This window comes from Symphalangus syndactylus, chromosome 23 (genome assembly GCF_028878055.3).
Source record: "Symphalangus syndactylus isolate Jambi chromosome 23, NHGRI_mSymSyn1-v2.1_pri, whole genome shotgun sequence".
Classification (NCBI taxonomy): Eukaryota; Metazoa; Chordata; class Mammalia; order Primates; family Hylobatidae; genus Symphalangus; species Symphalangus syndactylus.
This window is the reverse complement of record NC_072445.2, coordinates 15,504,316-15,525,839: the sequence shown is the minus strand read 5'-3', so window position 1 is coordinate 15,525,839 and position 21,524 is coordinate 15,504,316. Positions and strand designations below refer to the sequence as shown.

Below are 21,524 nucleotides of genomic sequence, written 5' to 3'. Positions count from 1 at the left end.
CAGGCTGGAGTGTAGTGGCAAGACCTCGGCTCACTGCAAGCTCCGCCTCCCGGGTTCCCGCCATTCTCCTGCCTTAGCCTCCCGAGTAGCTGGGACTACAGGCACCCGCCACCACGCCCGGCTAATTTTTTGTATTTTTAGTAGAGACGGGGTTTCACCGTGTTAGCCAGGATGGTCTCGATCTCCTGACCTTGTGATCCGCCGGCCTCAGCCTCCCAAAGTGCTGGGATTACAGGTGTGAGCCACCGCGCCTGGCCTCTTTGTTTCTTGATCTTTATTCATCACAAATAGGGGTTGGTCAGTCCTCAGTAGGTGTGAAGACCACATCCTGCATGGCAGCCTTTGTGTGCTGTTGGAGACCGGTAGCACTAAGCCATGGTGATGCAGGACAGGGTCCCGGAGGGAACCTGCCAGGGTGATGGTGACATTCTCCATCTTGATCTAAACAGTGATTAGACAAGGCCACACACCTGTAAAAATTCATTGAGCTGTACACTACCAATCTATGCATTTTGCTAGGATAAGTTACACTTCACTAAAAGGGAAAAAGACCAAAACATGGCATTAAAACTGTTAAAAGCATGTGCGTGTCCCATTGACCTCATTTCTGCTTCTGATATCAAGGATCTTCCAATCAAACAGTGCACACTTACCAGGTGTCTTGGGTTTGCTATGTTTCCGTATTGGAAGTTGCCAGCTAATATAATAAAAGGCTATATTATGAAGTATCTCCAGTGTGCCAGGAACTGTGGTAAACGCTCCGATTACTTATCCCTTAGAACCCAAAGAGGTGGACATTGTTATTGCTCACCTGCCTCTCTCATCTCCTGCAGTGAATGACTTGATATACAAGCTCTGGAAAAGAAAATCTTAGAAGACCCAAGGCTTTTGGAGAGGAAACAGAGGGCTCCTGGTAATAGGAAAAGCTGGTCTGAGGCCTTCCTACCCCTATCTAGTAAGGAGAGACTGAGGCTGGGGTTACCACTAGGCTGCTCTGTCCCAGTCTGGGCTTTCAGATGGTGTGTGTGTGTGTGTGTGTGTGTGTGTGTGTGTGTGTGTGTGTGTGTGAATGAATGGGTGAACGGATGGGACCCTTTCCCTAAAGGAACTTGTGCAGGGATGCCCCCAGTGGGCCTGGATGGAGCAACATTGAACAGTGACCAGAATGGTGAAACCTCCCCTCTGCCCACAAATTCACACCTGAGACAACTTTCACACCCAGCCTCCTCACTTAGAGCACAACTGCTCTGAGGGAAACGTGGCCCCAGCTGGCCATCCCTGCTTGACTGATGGGGAGACTGAGGCCATGCCTAGACAATTGAGTCCAGCCCAAGGCTAAGACTTGAACCCAAGCACCTGGCCTTTCTCACAGCATCATATGGGCAGGATTGCTGGCTCCTGGGAGTTGTAGGACACCTTTCCACCCCTCACCCTGTTTGGGTCTGGGCCATCTGATGCCCCCTCCCCAGGCCCTACAGTGACTCATGACCACCTCCGTAATTTGGAATGGCTTTGTCCATGAGGATTATGTGATGTCCTTGTTCTGTTTCCTAGTTCATCAGGACTTCCTCTGCTGCCTCCTCTGCCAGAGGGGGCTGAGAAAAACCCCAAGTTTGGTATTTTTTCCTCTCTTCCCTTCCCTAGGCTGAAAGGTTCCTAGGAGGCCACAAAGCCCTTCCTTTGCCTCCAGGAATCTCGCACCTGTTCAGGAAGCTTTTGTTTAGCGGTCAGTTTCTTTCCCCACGACTGACCGGGCAGCTCCCCCACAACCGAGAGTGTGTAACAGACTGAATCAGAAGGAAACTTCTTCCGACCACAGAGGTGCAGAGCGTCATAAATGGCTTAAACAGGCCTCCCAGCCGCTGGGCTTGCACACTTTGTTGTTTCAGCCGCCAGACATGTGTTTTTCTTGGAATACAGGAAATTATCTCTGCTCTTTGAGGAAGGGTAGAATTTTTTTTTCTGCCTGTGTTTGGGGATTCCAGACTGTTCCATCATCCCGGACACCCTCTGGCCCCTGGGCTGGATGAAAGAGATCAGCTGCTGAAACTCTTTGATCGCAGGGAGACTTCTTCAGTGAGAATTACTAAAACAAAACGTGGCCGCCCTCACCCTGAATGCAGGACTGAGGCCAAACTCCCAGCCCCAGGGTTGGGGTGGTGCAGCCAGACTGCCAGGGTTCAGCCTTGCCACTCATTAGCTCTGTGACCTTCAGCAAGTGACAACCTCTCTGGGCCTGTGTTTCCTCATTCCTTGAGTGGGGACAATAATGGTACCCACGTCACTCACATCATGAAATAATTGTGATAATTACATAAGGTGCTTTGAACAGTACCTAGCACACAGTAAGCATTCTATGAGCATTAGTTGTTAGCATAAAATATTTTTTTTTAATTAGAAAGATATACATCTTCATTCTAGAGAAAGAATAACATTCCAAAAGGCTTTTAAAACCACACAAAATACTTATGGTTACATCATCCAAAGAAGTCAGTAATAATTTTGTATATTTCCTCCCAAGAGGTTTTTCTATACATATTTTTACATTGTGATGATCAGATTTTATATACAATTCCCCCTACATCCTACATTTTGTCACCTGACATATCCTCATGTTATTTATTTTAAGTATAGCAGTCCATCAGAAGGGACACACCGTAATTTATTTAACTATCCTATAACTGGACATTGAGGTTAGTTTTGACTTTTTTCTGTATAATGTGAAGTGCATCTTTATGCACAAAATCCTTTTCTGCATCTATGATTACTTCCTTGGACTGGTGAATATTTTTCAAGGCTTTGACATATATTGCCAAATTGCTTTTCCAAAGAGGTTGTACCAAGGTATGCTCTGGCAGTTGTGTTGAAGGTGCCTGGTACCAAAGGCATTTTAAAGTCATAGACACACTTGGGGAAGGCGGAGTTTTGGGGAAGGGGTGGTGTTGGTGAAGGTAGTTTACATAACTCTTCTTTCAAACTATTTAACGTCTGCCCTCATTCTTTTTTTTTTTTTTTTGAGATGGAGTTTCACTCTGGTTGCCCAGGCTGGAGTGCAATGGTGTGATCTCAGCTCACTGCAACCTCTGCCTCCCAGGTTCAAGCAATTCTCCTGCCTCAGCCTCCCAAGCAGCTGGGCCTACAGGCATGTGCCACCACACCTGGCTAATTTTTGTGTTTTTAGTAGAGACGGGGTTTCACCATGTTGCCCAGGCTGGTCTTGAACTCCTGACCTCAAGTGATCTGCCTGCCTCAGCCTGCCAAATTGCTGGGATTACAGGCGTAAGCCACCGTGCCAGGCTGGTCTGCCCTCATTCTTATGTGATTTTAAAATGAGAGTATAACACACATACAGAAAATTATAAATTGTAAGGGAGCAGCTGTACAAATTATTGTAAGTATGACACTCTCATGGCACCAACACCCATATCAAATTACAGAACTTTCCTAATCCTTTTACCCACCAAGCCATCTTGTGTCCCCTCCCAGGCACTCCCCCAGGGTAATTAGGATCCTGAGTTCTAACATAATAGATTAATGTTGCATTTTTTTTTTTTTTTTTTTTTTTTTGAGACGGAGTCTTTCTCTGTCCCCCAGGCTGGAGTGCGGTGGCGCGATCTCGGCTCACCGCAACCTCCACCTCCTGGGTTCACGCCATTCTCCTGCCTCAGCCTCCCGAGTAGCTGGGACCACAGGCGCCCGCCAGCACGCCCGGCTAATTTTTTTTTTTTTTTGTATTTTTTAGTAGAGACGGGGTTTCACCGTGTTAGCCAGGATGGTCTCGATCTCCTGACCTCGTGATCCACCCGCCTCGGCCTCCCAAAGTGCTGGGATTACAGGCTTGAGCCACCGCGCCCGGCTAATGTTGCATTTTTTTGAACTCATATACGCAGAGCATGCTGTATATGCTTTTGTGCCTGGCTTCTTCCATTAACATTATGTCTGCGAGAGTCATCTATGTCATGTGTAACAACAGTGCATTTGCTGTCATTGCTTTGTAGCATTTGATTGTATGGATGTACCACCAGTTCAATTTATTTTATTTATTTTTTTTGAGATGGAGTCTCACTCTGTCACCCAGGCTAGAGTGCAGTGGCACGATCTCGGCTCACTGCAACCTCCGCCTCCTGGGTTCAAGCTATTCTCCTGTCTCAGCCTCCCGAGTAGCTGGGACTACAGGCGCACACCACCACGCCTGGCTAATTTTTGTATTTTTTAGTAGAGATGGGGTTTCACCATGTTGGCCAGGCTGGCTTCGAACTCCTGACCTCAAGTGATCTGCCCACCTCAGCCTCCCAAACTGCTGGGATTACAGGCATGAGCCACCACGCCTGGCCCACCACTTCTTTATCTATCTTTCTTTAATGGACATTTGGGTGGTTTCCAGTTTTGGTTCCTATACACGCAAACATTCTAGTATAGTGCTTTGGTGAACACGTGAGTGCTTTTCTGTTGGGCATGCATAGGAGTAGGTCCATGGGTCATGGAGTGTGTTTTCAGCTTCCTGCTCCAAGTTTTAAAGGATCATTTAGAGGGCAGGAAAATCCTCAAGGCAGTTCAGGCCTCACAAGCCACTGAATGGACTGGCGTCAGCTGAGAGTAGTTTGTGGGCACTGCATGAAGATGGTACTCCCCTCAGAAGCCCTTGTCTGGGGCTGTGGTAGAAACTGAGTGGGGCCCTGGCCCTCCAGCTCCAAATGCTCAGTGGCTGCTGGCCCTGGCTCTGTGCCTCTGCTGGCCACTTGGTGTCCTCACCCAGGGTCCGCGGCTGGCCTAATGACCACTGCACCAAGCAGGCCAGGGCTTGGGCCAGCCCAGGTGGAGCTGGGGGGATTCCTTCCCCTTGGCGACCCACCTTTGGACATGACTGGAAGCACTGGAAGCAGGTCGGGCCCCCCCATAAACCCCCAGAAGCTGCTGTACTGCCTTCTGTTAACAGAATCACACAAGTCGCACATATTCCCACCGTAAGAGCTGAGTGCTTCTCCAGTGGAACGAAGAACTATAAAAATCCCTCTTTATCCCTCCACCTCCATCACCCCTTCCCACTCCCCTCTGCAGCAGTAACAACTCTGAACAGTTTGGGGTGCTGGGAGAGCCCAGAATAGTAGTTAAAGAGTGGGGGCTGTGAGCCAGCCTGCCTGGATCAAATCTCCATTCTGCTACTTAATCAGCTGTGTATACTTGAGTGAGTTCCTTCACCTCTCTGTGCCTCGGTTTCCTCCCGGAAAAATGGGGACGATACTACTACTCAGCTCATTGGGTTGTTGGGAAGAAAAGACAGAATAAACATTAGGAAAAGCACACTGACCAGCCCTGACCCATGGCAATCATTCATGAAGCATTTAGCGGCTGGTACTATGATCTTCCTGTTGTCTACGCATATACCATTTCATGCTTCATGGGCTTAAGCTGTGCATTTTATTCTGCAGATTATCTTTTCCACTCAATGCTATATCTTTGATATCTTCTTTCCTATGTCTGAGACTTAACTCTTCCGGGCTCCTCTTTCTCATTGCCTCTGTCATGGAGACCAGTGATTTCTCCCTGTCTTTCTCCTTCCTGTGTCCACGTCTTCCCTCAGGTACGGCTCTGACAAGACTGGTTCATACTAAGGTGTAGATGACTGACAGGCAAGGCCCACACACAGGCTAGATGAAACCAGCTCTGGCCTGACCAGAGGAGACCGGGATCCCTGGTTATGAAGCGACTGCCACACACTTACCTTGAATCCTCCCAATGGCCCCAAAAGGCAGGTGCTGTGATTAGCAGGTGCTGCGTTTTACAGAGGAAGACAGCAAAGCACAGAGAGGTGAAGTAGCTTTCTGAAGTTGCCTAGCCAGTAGGGGCAGTGAGCCTGTGGGACTGCAGAACTCATTTTGGACATGACTAAGCTAGAACCCAGTCTGGGCTTTGAGGCAGAGTCAGCTGAGAGGCTCTGGGTGGGCAGCAGCAGGAGGCAGCTGGAGGGCCCTGGGGGTGTTGATGGGGGCAGCCATGCGATGGGGGAGAGGCAGGGATTCTCTGGGGCATCAAACCCTTCCTCTCAGGAGGAGGGTATTACCTGGGAGGGGCAGGGGAGAAGGCTCTCCAGGGAAATACCCCATCCCTGGTGTCTACATGCAGTAGGCACTCCAGGCCCCCAGTGTTACTGAACGTGCGCACAGTGGACCCTTTCCAGGTATGGTGGGTCTGAAGGGCCAGATGGTGGGAGGGGCCAGGGACATTTTGGTTCTCCCACTTCCATCCTCTTAATTCTTCCTGGCCAGACTGGGTGTCAGGGGAGGCTGTGAGTGGACCCTCAGGGTTTGAGAGTGAGTAGGCATGCTTGGAGGCTGAGGGTGGGGGGATTAGCATGTCCTGGACCACCCCCATTGCTCTCTGATCCCTTCAGGCCTCTCCCTTACCCCATACCCATCCCACCTACACCACACTCAGCAACCCAGGCTGGCAACCAGGGCCAGGGGAGAGGGCTGGAGCTTCACTGGAGGACAAGCTCTGTGGGTGTGACAGCTCCAGCAGTGGGGTTGGGGAGCCTCACTACCCTGCCAGCCTCTGTGAGGGGACAGTAGCTAAGGCTACTGACACCCACTGATGCACAGACACCTCGCTGTGTCCACTTCTCCAACGTCCTCTCCCAGGAGGCTCACCCAGATTCTGGCAGGGGCGGTGGGGCAGGGATTCCCAAGTCCATTGTGCGGATGAGGGAACTGAGGCTGGCCCAGCCAGCGAGAGGCAGGGTCCAGCCTAGGCTCTCCTCATAGCAAAGCCAGCTCCAGTCCAGGCGAGGCCAGGCCAGACGCTCAGCTCTTTGTCAGAGAAACAAGGGGACCGTTCTCCCCTAGCCCTCCCTGTGCCGGCTGGCACTGCCAGGCCCGGTGCCCACACCCCCACCAGGGCCAACTGAAGTCAGATTGTCCCCAAGGGTGGGGGGGGGGTGACCCAGTGTCGTGTGGGTGGGTGTGTAGGGGGTACAGCTGCGAGGGGGTGGGTTGGGCTGGGGTCAGAGCCTATGAGGTCTGTAGGGCTAGTGTGTGTGTGGTGGGCAGTGGGGGTACAAAGACAGGGATACCCCTCTGTAGCAGCATGGGAAGGGGGTAGGCGAAGGCATGGGTGGAGGCTGCAGCTGTGTTCCTGCTGCAGGATGGGAAGGGAGTGGTGGGCATCTGCTCCTTTCTTTCTGGGGACTGCCCCGTTGGGAGCTGGGTGGAGAGACCCAAGGGGCTGAGACAGCCCCTTGACTGATTCATGGTGTAGAGGGGCAGAGAAGGAAGGAGGGTGGGGTGAGGGCCACTGCCTGCCTTCCTACCTTGTCAGGAAGGCACAGTGATGGTGGGAGGAGCCCTGGCTGGCAGTCAGGTGGCATGGGCTCCATTCCTGGGCCTGGCAGCCAGGCAGCCTGCAATAAGCTTCCTCCCCGCTCTGCGTGGAGACCCTCTCCTCCCCAGCATGGGCTCAGAGGCCATGTTGCCTGGGGCTGGGTTCCAGCTCTGTCCCTTTCGCTGCTGAAAGACACTTAATCTCCTGTGCTTCTGTTTCTCCTTATCTATAAAAGGAGAGTAATATGCAGAACTACTTCATAGGGCTGTTTGAGGTGAAGGAGTCTGGAACATTGCCTGACATACAGTAAATGCTCAAATAAATGCAAGTTATTCTTATTTCTATTATCTGGTGATTTTCACTGAATGTTTGCCAGTTCTTTTTGCTAATGCTGACTAAGTCCAGTGTCTGGCATTAGCCAGAACATGAAAGCCTTTGCTGCTTCCCTTTGCCACCACCCGAGGTCTGGGCCTCATTGTTAGGAGCTTGAGACGCAGCTCTGGCCTCTGGTCCACACTGATCAGTTCGCCTGCCAGTCATGTGCCCATCCATGTCTCATGCGCTCAGCCTCCCAGGTGCTACATAATGTGCAAGACCTATTAATTTCATATAGTGCTCCAATCTTCTGAAGCAGAGACTGTTTACTAATGAGAAATTGACGCTCAGAGAGGTTAAGTGACTTGCCCAAGGTCACACAGCAAAGAAGTGGCAGAACTAGGATTCAAGCCCATATTTTCTCAGTTCAAAAGTCCTTGCTCAACCACAAAGTCACACTGCCTCTTGCAATATCCCCAGGATGGGACCCTCCAGCCCCTACCAGGACCTTCATGGGATCTGGACACACTCAGGAGCCCTGCACCTCTCAGAGTCTCAGCCTGTCTCAGCTGTGGAGGACCTTAGAAATTACTGGGTCCAACTCTTTCATTTTGTGCATGGAGAGATGGAAGCTCAGAGGGGGAAGGGACTTACCCAGGGTCACTTACCCAGGGTCACTCAATGAGCTAGGGACAGAGTGGGCCCAGCTGTAGGACTCATTCTTCCCTGTCTTTCCTTCCAGACTGGGCTGGGGGGCTTAAGTCACACCTGTCCCACTGAGACCTGTAGAAGGTCAGGGCTGATGTGCTGGTGAGAAGTCCTCTCTGGGCTCTGGCAGTGCCAGGTGCCTGGAAGTGGCCCTCCCTATACAGGCCCTCCTAAGCCTGTGGACTTGCCTTTCTCTTTATTACACTGTAGGCTGCATGAGCTCAGGAACTGCAGTTGTATCCCCATTGCCTGGCTCACAAATAAGATACATTTCTTCACACATGCATTCAGCAATTGCCATGTCCCAGGTCCTGGGCCAGAGGCCCATGGTATAGCAGTGAAAAGGACAGAAAATGCCTGCCCCGAGGGAAGTTTGCATTCCCAGTAAGAAAGAGACAGACAATGAATGAAATAGATAGGCAAAAATGCATCATATTTAAGATGGTGATAAGTGATATGGAGCAAAATAAAAACAGAAGGGAAGGGGCACAGGGAGTAGTGGTGGGGGGCTTTGTAATTTTAATAGGGTGGTCCTAGAAGGTCTCTGTAAGGTAACATTTGAGCCTTGGAGGAGGTGAAGGAGTGAGCCATGATGTCATCTGGGGGGAGAGCATTCTAGGCAGAGGGAACAGCAAGTGCAAAGGCCCTGAGGTGGGGGCATGCCTGGGATGTTTCAGGGATTTCAAAGTGCCTGGAGGATGTAGCCGGAGCAGATAAAACAAGAGGAAGAGCTGGCGGATGGGGTCAAAGGGGAACATGAGGTGGGCCAGATCCTAGGGGGCCTTTCCAGCCATGGTAAGGACTTTAGCTTTTCCCCTGAGGAAGGTGGGAGCCCTGGGGAGTTGTGAGCAGAGGGGAAGACAGGAGCTGACTTAGGATGTAACGGGACTTAAATGAGTTGCTCTACTGAGGTGCCAGTAGAATGGCCTAGGGCAAGCCAGAGGAGGCAGTCTGAACACTGGGCTGCTCCTGCGGGATTCCAGGTAAGACCCAGGATAGGCTGGGCCCACCTTGTGGCAGCAAAGGAAGATGGATCTGAGGTCGGATCTAACAGGATCAGGATGTGGGCATGACACAGAGAGGAGTGGAAGTTGACTGTTACAGTTTGGGATTTACCAACTGCAATGAGTGAAGAAGACAGAACCTTCGGTTTTGGTCCAGGAACCAGGAAACTTGGATTCATGTCTCAGCTGTCACCCGCTTGCTCAGCGACCTTGGGCAAATCTCTTCCTCTCTCAGGGCTCGGTGTCTTCTCCTATAAAATGGATGCGGTCCCAGTCATTCTGGCCTCCCCCTGCCAGCCCCTGTGCTTTGAGGAGGACACGTGCCTCATATACCTGCCGCCCCTTCTCGTCCACAGGGAGCCAGCACCGGCAGCCACCATGGCCTCACGCATAGGGCTGCGCATGCAGCTCATGCGGGAGCAGGCGCAGCAGGAGGAACAGCGGGAGCGCATGCAGCAACAGGCTGTCATGCATTGCATGCAGCAGCAGCAACAGCAGCAGCTCGGGGGGCCGCCCACCCCGGCCATCAACACCCCCGTCCACTTCCAGTCGCCACCACCTGTGCCTGGGGAGGTGTTGAAGGTAGGGCCTGTTCTGGCCTGCCCCCCACCCTGTCCCCACTAGTCCCAGCCTCCCCTAGAGCCCTTGCCTTTTCCCCCTCCCAGGTGCAGTCCTACCTGGAGAATCCCACATCCTACCATCTGCAGCAGTCGCAGCATCAGAAGGTGCGGGAATACCTGTCCGAGACCTACGGGAACAAGTTTGCTGCCCACATCAGCCCGGCCCAGGGCTCTCCGAAGCCCCCACCAGCCGCCTCCCCAGGGGTGCGAGCTGGACACGTGCTGTCCTCCTCCGCTGGCAACAGTGCTCCCAATAGCCCCATGGCCATGCTGCACATTGGCTCCAACCCTGAGCGGGAGGTGAGTGAGGAGCTGGCCAGTGGCTGTGCTGCTTGCAGAGCTCGTGCCCACTGCTGTGCTTCTGAGACTCGCAGTCTAATGGCAGAGGCAGGGGTGCCACCTTTAGGGAGCCTCAGTCTAAGGTGGGGACAGAGCCCTCCTCAGGGAGCCCCAATCTCAAGGGGAAGACACAGCCCTGCCCTCAGGGAGCCTCACAGAGGAAACGCCATCCTTACTTTCAAAAGCTCTGCTAGGAAGTCAGGTGCCGTGGCTCACGCCTGTAATCCCAGCACTTTGGGAGGCTGAGGCGGGCAGATCACTTGAGGTCAGGAGTTTAAGAACAGCCTGGCCAACATGGTGAAACCCTGTCTCTACTAAAATACAAAAATTAGCTGGGCATGGTGGTGCGCCCCTGTAATCCCAGCTACTGGGGAGGCTGAGGCAGGAGAATCACTTGAATTGGGAAGGTGGAAGTTGCAGTGAGCTGAGATCGCGCCACTGCACTTTAGCCTGGGTGACAGAGTGAGACTCCTTCTCAAAAAAGAAAAAAAGAAAGCTCTGCTAGGGAGAAACAGAAGACTTATCCGGGAAAGCCTAGCACACTCCCCAAGCCAGAGACAGAAGTGAGATCAAGGAAGCTCCCTGGGCAGGTAGGCTCCTTGGCAAGAACCGCAGCTTCATGTTGGGCCAGTGGGACCTGGACAGCTCATCTCTTCTCTGGGCCTATTTCCTCTTTCCTGAGATAAGTAGGTTGGGTGAGGTGGGCTCCAAGGTCCCTCCAGGTCAGTGGTTGTCCCAATGCCTCTTTCCCCTGCCCACCTCCTGGTGGGCCCTCCCCAGATGGACTTTTCTCTTTTCCAGTTTGATGATGTCATTGACAACATTATGCGTCTGGACGATGTCCTTGGCTACATCAATCCTGAAATGCAGATGCCCAACACGGTACTCCTGGCTAGGGTGGGGTGGGTGTGCAAGGGTTTTAGGGAGGGGGGCACCCACAGTGGCTCTGAGCCCAGAGAGAGTGGAGACAGGGTTCTCACTGGGCAGAGCTGGCATGTTTCTGTAGAGATGAGTCATTTTCACTAAATAATATGACAAGGGCCGGGGCCAAGAGGAATTATGAAGCAAGAAGGATGTGCCTCAGCCTCTGCGCGCCATGGGGCTTCGGAGGGGAGAAGGGGCTGGGGACATGGAGCGGGCCTATGGGGGGAGCTTTCCAGGTTGGGGAAGGGGCAGAGGGAGGCAGGGAGAGCACTGCGTGGGTGGAGGGGCAGTGTGTCTATAGGAAGGTGTGGAACTAATGAGCTCCTTTGGGGACCTGGGCCTCCCCTCCTTTACCAAGCCCAGGGCCCAACACGCAAAAGCCTGTCTGTGTCTCTTACTCCGTGGGGCAAGTGATCTGGGGCTGGCCTTGTCCCCAACCACAGGAACACTCCCTCTGGCAGCTTCCTGCGTCTCCTGGCAGAGGTGGGGTGGCAGGTGGGGAGGAGCTGGGCTTGGAGTCAAGAAGCCTGGCTTCTGGCTTTTGCTGTGACCTTAGAAAATCCCTCAAGTGTACTAAACCCCAGTTTTCTCAGCTGCAAAATGGGGGTGATGTTCTGTACCCACAGGATTGTGGGAAGATTAGATGAGGGAAGAAATTGAGGGCAAGCTCTGTACAAAGGTGGCAGGTGTGTGCGCTGAGCAGGTGGGATTGCCAGCGCCCCTCCCACCCGCTTTTCTTTGGAGCTCCTGAACCTCAGCTGCTTACTCCTGCCTTTGGGCATGAGCCTTTCACCCTGATCCTGGCCCCAGCCCATGTCACCAAGGGAAAGTCCCCAGTTCCTCTGGTGGTGAGTCAATCCTCGGTACCCATTGCCCTAGTGACATCGCTGAGTGGCTTAGTAGGAGCTGGCCGGGACTGGTTGGGTCCAAACCTACAGCTAGCAGGGGCAGCGAGGGCTGAGGAGGGAGGGAGGGAGGGTGCAAGTGATTGGTCCCTTTAGTAGTTCCTGTGTACACTGTGGGTATCTGGGCCTGTGATTTGTTCTGCGTGTTTCTGTGGCAGATCTTTCCAGAGCTCACATCTCTCCCTGTCAGACTCCTGCTTAAACTTCCCTTGGTGCCCATTCCAAAACTCCAGTATCTTTGCAAGTCAAACACTGTACTGGGGATCCAGGTACCTCTCCCCTGCCTGCAGCACCTCCACCCCCACCACTTCTGCCTCTTGAGCTGCTGGAATTGTGCCCTGCCAAGCCGCCCTGTCTGCTTGTGCCCTGGTGGCTGCCCGGAGTGCCTTGCCTCACATCTCTGCTCAAGACTGTTGAGTTCCACGCCCTCCAGGAAACCGCCAGAAACTCTAGAATTGATTAGATGACCTGCTCTAGGGCTTCCATAATGCTTGGGGCCTAATCCTATCACATATTATTGGTTGGATCACTCTCTCAGCCACTCTAGGCCAGGGGCTCCTTGAGGGCAGGGACTACATCTTACAATAGCTCTGGACTCTGCAGACCTTCAGGTTGAATTGCTGGGTGAAAGGGTCCAAGGTGAATTTTGACACTCCAGGTGTCCCCAGGAAGGACTGCTCCTGGGATGATAGGCCCTAGAGGGGGCTCCCCGTGGAGAGGGGGATACTCATGGGTCTCCTTCACCCCCCACCCCACAGCTACCCCTGTCCAGCAGCCACCTGAATGTGTATAGCAGCGACCCCCAGGTCACAGCCTCCCTGGTGGGCGTCACCAGCAGCTCCTGCCCTGCGGACCTGACCCAGAAGCGAGAGCTCACAGGTACTGCCTCCCTCTATCCCTGTGCCTTTGAATACCCGACTCCTCCCTCCTTTTCTCCCTCCCTCCCAGCTCCTCTGTCCTTCTCTTTTGGCCTCCAGATGCTGAGAGCAGGGCCCTGGCCAAGGAGCGGCAGAAGAAAGACAATCACAACTTAAGTGAGTCCTGCCCCGCCCCCTCTCCCTGCCTCCCTCTTCCTTGTTCTCACCTGGGCTGGCTAAAAAGCCACTCCCTGACCTGCACTGGTGGAAGGCTTCCCTGCTCAAGGCCAATTCACTTGCAGATGGCTTAAGCCCTCCCACTGCTGTCACTCAATGGTGCCTGGGATTATTAGTGCTGTCTTTCCACTAGACCTCTTCAGGAGTGGGTAGGAAGGATTCCTGTAAGGGAATATTCCTGAGGATATTCATGAACCCCCCAGTTTATCAGGTTGTTTTCTAGGTTAAGGCATGGAACCTGGGGCATCAGAGTTCTGTGTAGCAGGGGAGAGTCCTAACCCAGGCAGCTTTGCTGTGCTGCCAGCATCACCAGGGCTGATTCTACATTTCAGCGCTCTTAATTGTGTCTGGCCTTTGCCCTGGACCCCCTAATCCCTGTAGAAATCTCAATCTGTTGGTCACCTCTTACTTCCTGGAAGGATTAAATCTAAGCTGCAGGTTGCCCTGAAGCACCCCTCCCTGGGCTGGGTACTTCTCCCCGTGGGGTGAGGGGTCCCCATCCCTCTAATTGCTCCTTCTGGAATCTGTTACCTTTAGTTGAAAGGAGACGAAGGTTCAACATCAACGACCGCATCAAGGAGTTGGGAATGCTGATCCCCAAGGCCAATGACCTGTGAGCAGGTTTCTGAGGGGGAGGGTGATGGGTCTGTGGTGGGCAGCAGCTGACAAGTATTATCTGCCCTCAGCCTCATGCTAGTTACTAGGATGGGAGGAGAATTCCTTCTAGAAGCTCATCTATTTGAGAAAAGATCTCTCCCTCTCCCAAATCAGGAAAGCTCAAGACAGATGAGTTTCTGTCCTGGAAGTGAGGCTGAGGTCAAGGGAGGCTTCTTGGAGGAGGAGTCATGCTGAGAAAGTTTTCTTAAGGCCATTGGGCTGGCAGACAAGAGGCCAGGCTCACACCTGTAATCCCAGCACTTTGGGAAGCTGAGGCAGGCAGATCACTTGAGGTCATGAGTTCAAGACCAGTCTGGCCAACATGGAGAAACCCCATCTTTACTAAAAATACAAAAATTATCTAGGCACAGTGGTGTGTGCCTACAGTGCCAGCTACTCGGGAGGCTGAGACAGGAGAATTGATTGAACCCAGGAGGCGGAGGTAGCAGTGAGCCGAGATCTCACCACTGCACTGCATTCCAGCCTGGGCAACAGAATGAGACTCCATCTCAAAAAAAAAAAAAAAAGACAGGTGTTTGAGGGGCAGGAGGATTGAGAATCCAGGGTAGGCTGGGCTGGGGTCTTGGTAGTCTTGGGAACAAGGCTGCTCTGAATTGTCTGGTTTCATGAGATTAATGAGGTGGGCAGTGGCAACAGAAGTCACCAGGGAGGACCTATTCTGTGCAAACTGAGATCAGCCACCTCCACCTCCAGGTCTGGGGTTGCTGGGTAAGACCGGGACAGGCCACATAAGCTCTGCAACCAGAGCAGTGGCAAGGATTTGGCCACTCTTCTGAGCATGCACCTCTAATTTGCCTGGCCTGCTGCTGCAGGGATGTGCGCTGGAACAAGGGCACCATCCTCAAGGCCTCTGTGGATTACATCCGGAGGATGCAGAAGGACCTGCAAAAGTCCAGGGAGCTGGAGAACCACTCTCGCCGCCTGGAGATGACCAACAAGCAGCTCTGGCTCCGTATCCAGGTCTGGTCCTGAACTTGGACTTCTTTGGTAACTCTGACCCTTAACCTGGCTCCTGGCCCCAGGGGGCAGTGCTTATACTTCTGAAGTTGGAGACACAGGAATGGTGCCCATTAGGAAGGAGGATGTATCAGTTAGGATGTTTTGCTTTGGTAACAAACAATCCTCAACATTTTTAAGCAACACATACCAGTTGGAGGTTCTGTTCTGTGAGATCCTCATTCTGGGACCCACGCTGCTGGGACCCAGCTGTCTGATGGCACATCTAGAGCTGGCTCTTAAAGCCATTGTCACTCTTAAGGTGCCACATGTCACTTCTGTTCAATGGGCTTGGCCAATGCAAGCACACTCTACAAGTACTCTAACCTCAAGAGGCAGGAAAATGCAAACCTATCATGTGCCTGGAAGGTAGAGAGCTGGAATCATTTGGTGGGTGGCACTAGGAATCTCCACAGGGCCAACCTAAAGAACCAGGAGCTTGGCAGAGTCAGCCCTACCAGCTGGAACTGAGAGTTCTAGTCCTGGCTCTGAGTTGAGGGCCTCTTGTCCTCTTTAGATCTGAGGCTGGCCCTTTACACAAAGGACGATTGGACTGCATGCACCTTATTTCTCTTTCTTATGGTAGATGATACAATTTACATGAAAATCTAGCACACACAGGCACAAAGTGAAAAATCAGTTTCATGAAGGAATGCTCCGCTCGTCCTTAATAGATGCAATGCATTCTAATAATTTCTATTCTAGTCTAGTCTAGACAAGTCAATTTCAATTAAAAAAATAGAAAGCTGGTCAAGACTCACTACAGTGGCTTCACAACCCACTAATGAGTTACGACTTGTAGTCTGAAAAAACACGGGTCTAGACTCTAGAGCTACCCTATGCTTTCTTCCAGCGGAAACACTTTGGGTCTTGGGTGCCGTAGGGCAGGGGCAAGTGCTGCGATAGAGGCCCAGGGGAGGGGTCCTGGTGGCTGGTGCCCATGGGTGTGTTCCCCAGCCTTCTGTCTGCTCCCCTGCAGGAGCTGGAGATGCAGGCTCGAGTGCACGGCCTCCCTACCACCTCCCCGTCCGGCATGAACATGGCCGAGCTGGCCCAGCAGGTGGTGAAGCAGGAGCTGCCTAGCGAAGAGGGCCCAGGGGAGGCCCTGATGCTGGGGGCTGAGGTCCCTGACCCTGAGCCACTGCCAGCTCTGCCCCCGCAAGCCCCGCTGCCCCTGCCTACCCAGCCACCATCCCCATTCCATCACCTGGACTTCAGCCACAGCCTGAGCTTTGGGGGCAGGGAGGACGAGGGTCCCCCGGGCTACCCCGAACCCCTGGCGCCAGAGCATGGCTCCCCATTCCCCAGCCTGTCCAAGAAGGATCTGGACCTCATGCTCCTGGACGACTCACTGCTACCGCTGGCTTCTGATCCACTTCTGTCCACCATGTCCCCCGAGGCCTCCAAGGCCAGCAGCCGCCGGAGCAGCTTCAGCATGGAGGAGGGCGATGTGCTGTGACCCTGGCTGCCCCGTGCCAGGGAACAGGGGCCGGCCTGGGGGCTGGGAGGGCCGGGGGCAGCTCCCTCCCACTCTTTAGGCTGCACTGTGTGTGAAGTAGCCACCTGCCCTGCCTCCCTCGTCCCCGTTGGCCCCTGTTTGGACTTAGTGCCTGTCTGGCAGCCTGTGGGGTCAGGAGAAGCACCCCCAGGGCAGCCCTCTTGACCCGCCCAGTGGGAAGAGGCCTTCGGCCCCTCTCCCGGAGATGGAATCGCAGGGCAGGGAGGGGCAGGGTGTTCTAGAGGTGATAAGAGGGCCTGGTGGAGATGCCCTGTCTTCTGAGCCCGACCCCCTCATTACCAGTGAAGGACATGCTTGAGGGGTTCGGGAAGCTCCTCATCTGAGGCAACTGGTCCTGGGGGTGCCCAGGCCTGCCTTTTTGGGACTCAGATGGCAGGAGGTCCACCCCACAGCCTGGTCCTCGGCTCTCCCACAGGTGGGCACCCCCCACTTTGGTGCTAACAGCTCTCCACCAGGTGGTGTGAGCGCGGGGGCTGCCAGAAGCGGGAGGGGTCACTGCCGGAAGAGCAGCTGCCTTCCGACCCCCTACTTTGTGCCTTTAGTAAACACTGTGCTTTGTACTCGCTGGTCCTGTCTCTTTGGAGTGGGTCTAGGGCTGACAGCGAACGGGAGGATTCAACCCAGCGGGCCCCCTCCAGAGTGCGGATGCTGCCTGAAGGGGGTTGGGGTGGGGGGTACAGGGAAGAGGGAACACGCTTGTCACCTGGTGTCCCCACGCCTCAGCCCTGCCCGGGGAAGCCGAGGGGTTTGGGTGGTGATGGGGGCACGGTCCCTCCTCACGGCCACGAGGTGGCGCTGCGGCCACACCGGTCCCGCGCCTCCAGCGGCGGCCCGAGCGAGACTAGTTGATGTGTCTGGGTTGCTCACAAACCAAGTGCGCCGCCCTTAGCTGCTTATTTGGGGCACCCTGGGCCCGGGGTGCGGGGCATGCTTCTTCTGTCCCACCCCTGTTCTGGGGGTGACCTCCCCAGGTGGGCGGCCACCCGGCTTGAGAAGCTGTAGCTGGGCGCTCTGGAGGCGGTGCTCGCCCTCTGTCTGCCAGACAGGCTTCCTGGTAACTGAGGGGCTGCATCCTGCTAGGGCTTTGGGGAAAGGGACCCCCTGAGCTAGACAGGGAGGAGACGGGAGTCCAGGACGGTGCATGGGGGTTACGGGCCCGGGTTCCCCCCCCACGCTCTGGCTCTGGCAGCGAGGCCTGGGCGCGGCCTTTCCTCCGGGCTGCAGTCCTCGGGCCTCTGCTTGGAGACGTTGGTGTTTATGACCTCGCCCAGGAGGGGGACATTGGCTGGGGACAGTCAGGGTTCGAGTGGCGGCTGCTCGAGCCCCGGTGCCTGGAGGGAGCGTGGAGAGGGCTTTTCGGGCTTCATCCAGTTCCCCTCTGCTCTCCACGGCCGCTTCAGGCAGAGACCAAAATGGCTCCCGCCATCGCCCTGAGAGGCTGCAGGGGCCTAATTAAAAAAAAAAAAAAAAAAAAAAAAAAAAAAAATCCCGGGATGAAAATGGCTAATAGGGCAATTTCCTCTGTGCCGAACGGGAGATCAAATCAACGTTGAGCAATTAACGTGCGAGGGGAGAGAAGGAAAATGGGCCGGGCGGCTGGGCGCTGATGGTGGCCGGGCTGGCGCAGGCTGCAGGATTAATCTCAAGGTCAGGTGGAGCCGGGGATGACCTCGTGGAGCCTGAGCCAGCCGGGGCGCTGGCGCCTCCTCCTAGTTCCAGGTTCCACCCCACCACCTGGGACTTACCCATGCCCTGGAAACCCCTCTGAGCCCCGTCTGGGTCAAGCCCGGAACTCTGTGAGACGCCTGATGGTCTAGGCTTGGGCTGCCTTGGCCGGGGGGTGAAGGCTCCGGGAAGTCCCAACGCCGGTCCTTCAGGCCCCTGAGAAGTCTCACCCGACCCCACTGGCTCTTCCACTTCACCCTGGGGATCCACCTAGTGGAGTGGAGGGCTGCCCACCTGCTTCCTCTCACAGCCCTTTAAGATCACGGATAGCCCTTCCTGCCAGCAGAGGTCTGCTAAAAAGAAATAAATATTTAAAACATTTTTAAGAAGGAAAAAAAAAAAAAGATCACTGATATCCCCGCCTCCACCTGCCTGCTGGTTTCCTGCCCCTGGGCTCCTTCAGCCTGGCCACTACCTCTGGCATTGGCCAGGCTGCACATTCGACAGGACAGAGGGTGTGAGTGGGGTTCTGTCCACAAGAGGGTGCCCTGGGCCAGGACTAGGCAGCTGCCGGCCGCGGCTGGTGGGGGTGGAGGAGTCTCAGCTTCATTGTACATTCCAAGCTGTCTGCCTGGGTGGCTCCCATCCTGCCTGGGAGTCCTGCAGTCCTACCGATTTGGCTGAGGCTGGCCCAGGGACTACTTCCAGTATTTCAATAAGCCACCAGAAAGTGTTCCTGTTTCTGAGACCAGCCTGAAGGAGCCTCACCTTGTGGCTGGAATGGAATCTGGCTGGTGCTTATGTTCGACTCTGATTCAGTAAGAGGGGAATGCATCCTTTAGCAATATTCATTTGGTGGACAACACCTTTCCAAGTGTCAGGTCCATGGAGGAGATTCTTTTTTTTTTTTTTGAGATGAAGTCTCACTCTGTCTCTCAGACTACAATGCAGTAGCACAATCTTGGCTCTCTGCATCCTCCGCCTCCCAGGTTCAAGTGATTCTCCTGCCTCAGCCTCCTGAGTAGCTGGGACTACAGGCACGCACCACCACACCCAGCTAATTTTTTATTTTTAGTAGAGACGGGATTTCACCATGTTGGCCAGGCTGGTCTCAAACTCCTGACCTCAGTTGATCTGCCAGCCTCAACCTCCCGAAGTGCTGGGATTATAAGTGTGAGCCACCACACCTGGCCTTTTTCCCCCCTTTTTTTTTTGAGATGGAGTTTTGCTCTTGTTGCCCAGGCTGGAGTGCAATGGCGCAATCGCGGCTCACTGCAACCTCCGCCTCCCAGGTTCAAGCAATTCTCCTGCCTCAGCCTCCCAAGTAGCTGAGATTACAGGCACCTGCCACCACGCCCAGCTAATTATTTTGTATTTTTAGTAGAGATGGGGTTTCATCATGTTGGCTAGGCTGGTCTTGAACTCTTGACCTCAGGTGATCTGCCCTCCTTGGCCTCCCAAAGTGCTGGGATTACAGGCGTGAGCCACTGTGCCCGGCCTGGAAATTCTTTTTTAAAAGGCAGAGTAGGGCCAGGTGTGGTGGCTTGCACTTGTAATGCCAGCTACTCAGGAGGCTGAGGCAGAAGGATTGCTTGAGGCCAGGAGTTCAAAACCAGCCTGGGCAACATAGCAAGACCGTTAACTCTAATTTTTTTTTTTTTTTTTAATTAGCCAAGCACGCTGATGCACACATGTGGTCCTAGCTGCTCAGGAGGCTGAAATGGGAGGATTGCTTGAGCCCAGAAGTTTGAGGCTGCAGTAAGCTATGATCATGCTATTGCATTCCAGCCTGGGCAATACAGCAAGATGCTGTTTCTAAAAAATAAAAAGGCAGAGTAAGGACACTGGCTGGTGTGGACACAGAAGGGATGAGCCTGTCCAGCCCCTTCATTTTAGGGAGGCTTAGAGAACAAACAGACACGTACAGTGGGAGAGGAAGCAGAGAAAGAGGTCAAAGCTAGGCAGGAGAGGAAGAGAAGCAGTAGCTCCCTCGGATCCCTTGTGGGGTCCCCAGCAGGAGCCAGGCTGCTGGGGTAGCAGAGGTGGTGAGGGTGGAGGATGCAGACAGAGCCCCAGCCACTGACCCTGCTGTCTTCAGCTCCATTTCCTGCATCTGTCTGTCCCCACCAGCTGCTCGGCCTGCCTTAGTACCTACCTCCTCAGCCTTAGGAAGTTCTGCATGTCCAACTGCATCTGCTGGGCGGCCGGCTCCACCATCTGTAGAACAGGGCCTGGGAGGCGAGAGTTGGAGTGGCAGCCCGGGAGGGGGTTGCAGGGCCTTGGAATGTGCTGCTTGGAATGCCATGTTTCCATTATCCATGGTTCCTTTAAAGCAGAGATTCTTACTTTACTATTTGACGCCATTAACTTAGATGAGAGTCTGATACACGCTACACACCTTCTCCCCAGACACACACACACACATAGCCTCCTAAAAACTAACCTCAGGTTCAACACTCGTGCTCTCAACCCATGCGCTGTGCTCCATCTCAAAGCCCATGCCCCTCCCCTGTCTTTCAAGCTGCCTGGCTCAGCTGGAGCTGCTAGAGAGCCCCTTCCCAGGCACCTGGGTGTACCTCCCGCCCCTCACCTCCTGGGACTCCTACCTCTCGGGGCTCCGGCCCCATCCCCCCTCAGACTTCTCCAGCCTCATCTTTTTTCTTTGCTCTGTTCTTTCCGAGGGGGGCAGTGGAATTTATACAATATTTAAGCAGCCAGAGCCGAGTCCGGGAAGATATTATTAATGTAAAAGGGACGGGCTGCAAATGCTTTTGGACCTGGTTACAATTAGAGGGTGATTTTTCTAAAGGTCAATGAATTCAGATAATATCCACAGGGGGGAGAGAAATTTAATACCTTTTTAGTGAATTAATTAATTATAATATTATATCGGCTTGGGGTTCTTTTCCAGAGTGATTAAGGGAGCGATCTGTCTTCTGTGAGGCCAGAGACCGGTGCCTGCTGCCAGCGAGGACCTGGCACAGGGCTCAGGATGGGGGCCCTTCCCTCTCCTCTCACCCCTGCAGTGGCCAAGGAGCTAGGGGCTTGTTAGGCATGAAAGAAGACAGGCCAGACCTGGTCAGGGCTGAGGGTGGTGCGGGTATTGGCCTTTCCCCTTGGCCTGTCTCCTCCACCCCCGGGTCTGGCCCTCCTGCTGCCATGTCACCAAGCCTCATGCCATGGTGTCCTGAAGAGCTGAGATGTGGGGTATGGCCTCCTTCTTTACACTTGGAGAAACTGAGGCTCACGGGCTTCAGGGACATGCCTTAGCCCCACTGTGGGCTAGGACAGACTGAGGTGGCAGAGCTGGCTGGAAATACCGAGAAGACAAGAAGGACCTCCCTAATACCTCCCAAACCAGGCCTTCTGGAAAATCTCCACCAGGCAGAGGTCTGTGGAGCTGCCTGGGAAGCTTCTCCATCTCCAAAAGAGGATCCTTC

The 21,524-nt window shown here is 53.9% G+C and overlaps 1 protein-coding gene and 1 long non-coding RNA gene across 13 annotated transcripts in view; one reads left to right on the top strand and one right to left on the bottom strand.

Annotated features, from left to right (window-relative positions):
* The window catches only part of TFEB (transcription factor EB), a 52,877-nt gene extending 35,898 nt beyond the window's left edge, over nucleotides 1-16,979 (top strand). For 11 of the 12 annotated variants that reach the window (XM_055262997.2, XM_055262998.2, XM_063632130.1 and 8 more), the window contains 8 exons: nucleotides 9,701-9,926; nucleotides 10,010-10,264; nucleotides 11,105-11,185; nucleotides 12,891-13,011; nucleotides 13,110-13,166; nucleotides 13,764-13,839; nucleotides 14,717-14,864; nucleotides 15,880-16,979. In XM_055262997.2, the coding sequence (XP_055118972.1) occupies nucleotides 9,701-9,926; nucleotides 10,010-10,264; nucleotides 11,105-11,185; nucleotides 12,891-13,011; nucleotides 13,110-13,166; nucleotides 13,764-13,839; nucleotides 14,717-14,864; nucleotides 15,880-16,359 (1,444 nt within the window). In that variant the 3' untranslated portion in view covers nucleotides 16,360-16,979. Of the gene's footprint in view, nucleotides 1-9,700; nucleotides 9,927-10,009; nucleotides 10,265-11,104; nucleotides 11,186-12,890; nucleotides 13,012-13,109; nucleotides 13,167-13,763; nucleotides 13,840-14,716; nucleotides 14,865-15,879 lie in introns of those variants that run through there. The other variant, XM_063632133.1, reaches the window with a different exon arrangement.
* Nucleotides 8,748-9,822, bottom strand: LOC134735668 (uncharacterized). The gene is made up of 2 exons (XR_010119006.1): nucleotides 9,678-9,822; nucleotides 8,748-9,595 (listed from the first exon to the last, which is right to left on the bottom strand). It is a non-coding gene; the product is annotated as an uncharacterized lncRNA (long non-coding RNA).
* Nucleotides 16,980-21,524: the final 4,545 nt, after the last annotated feature.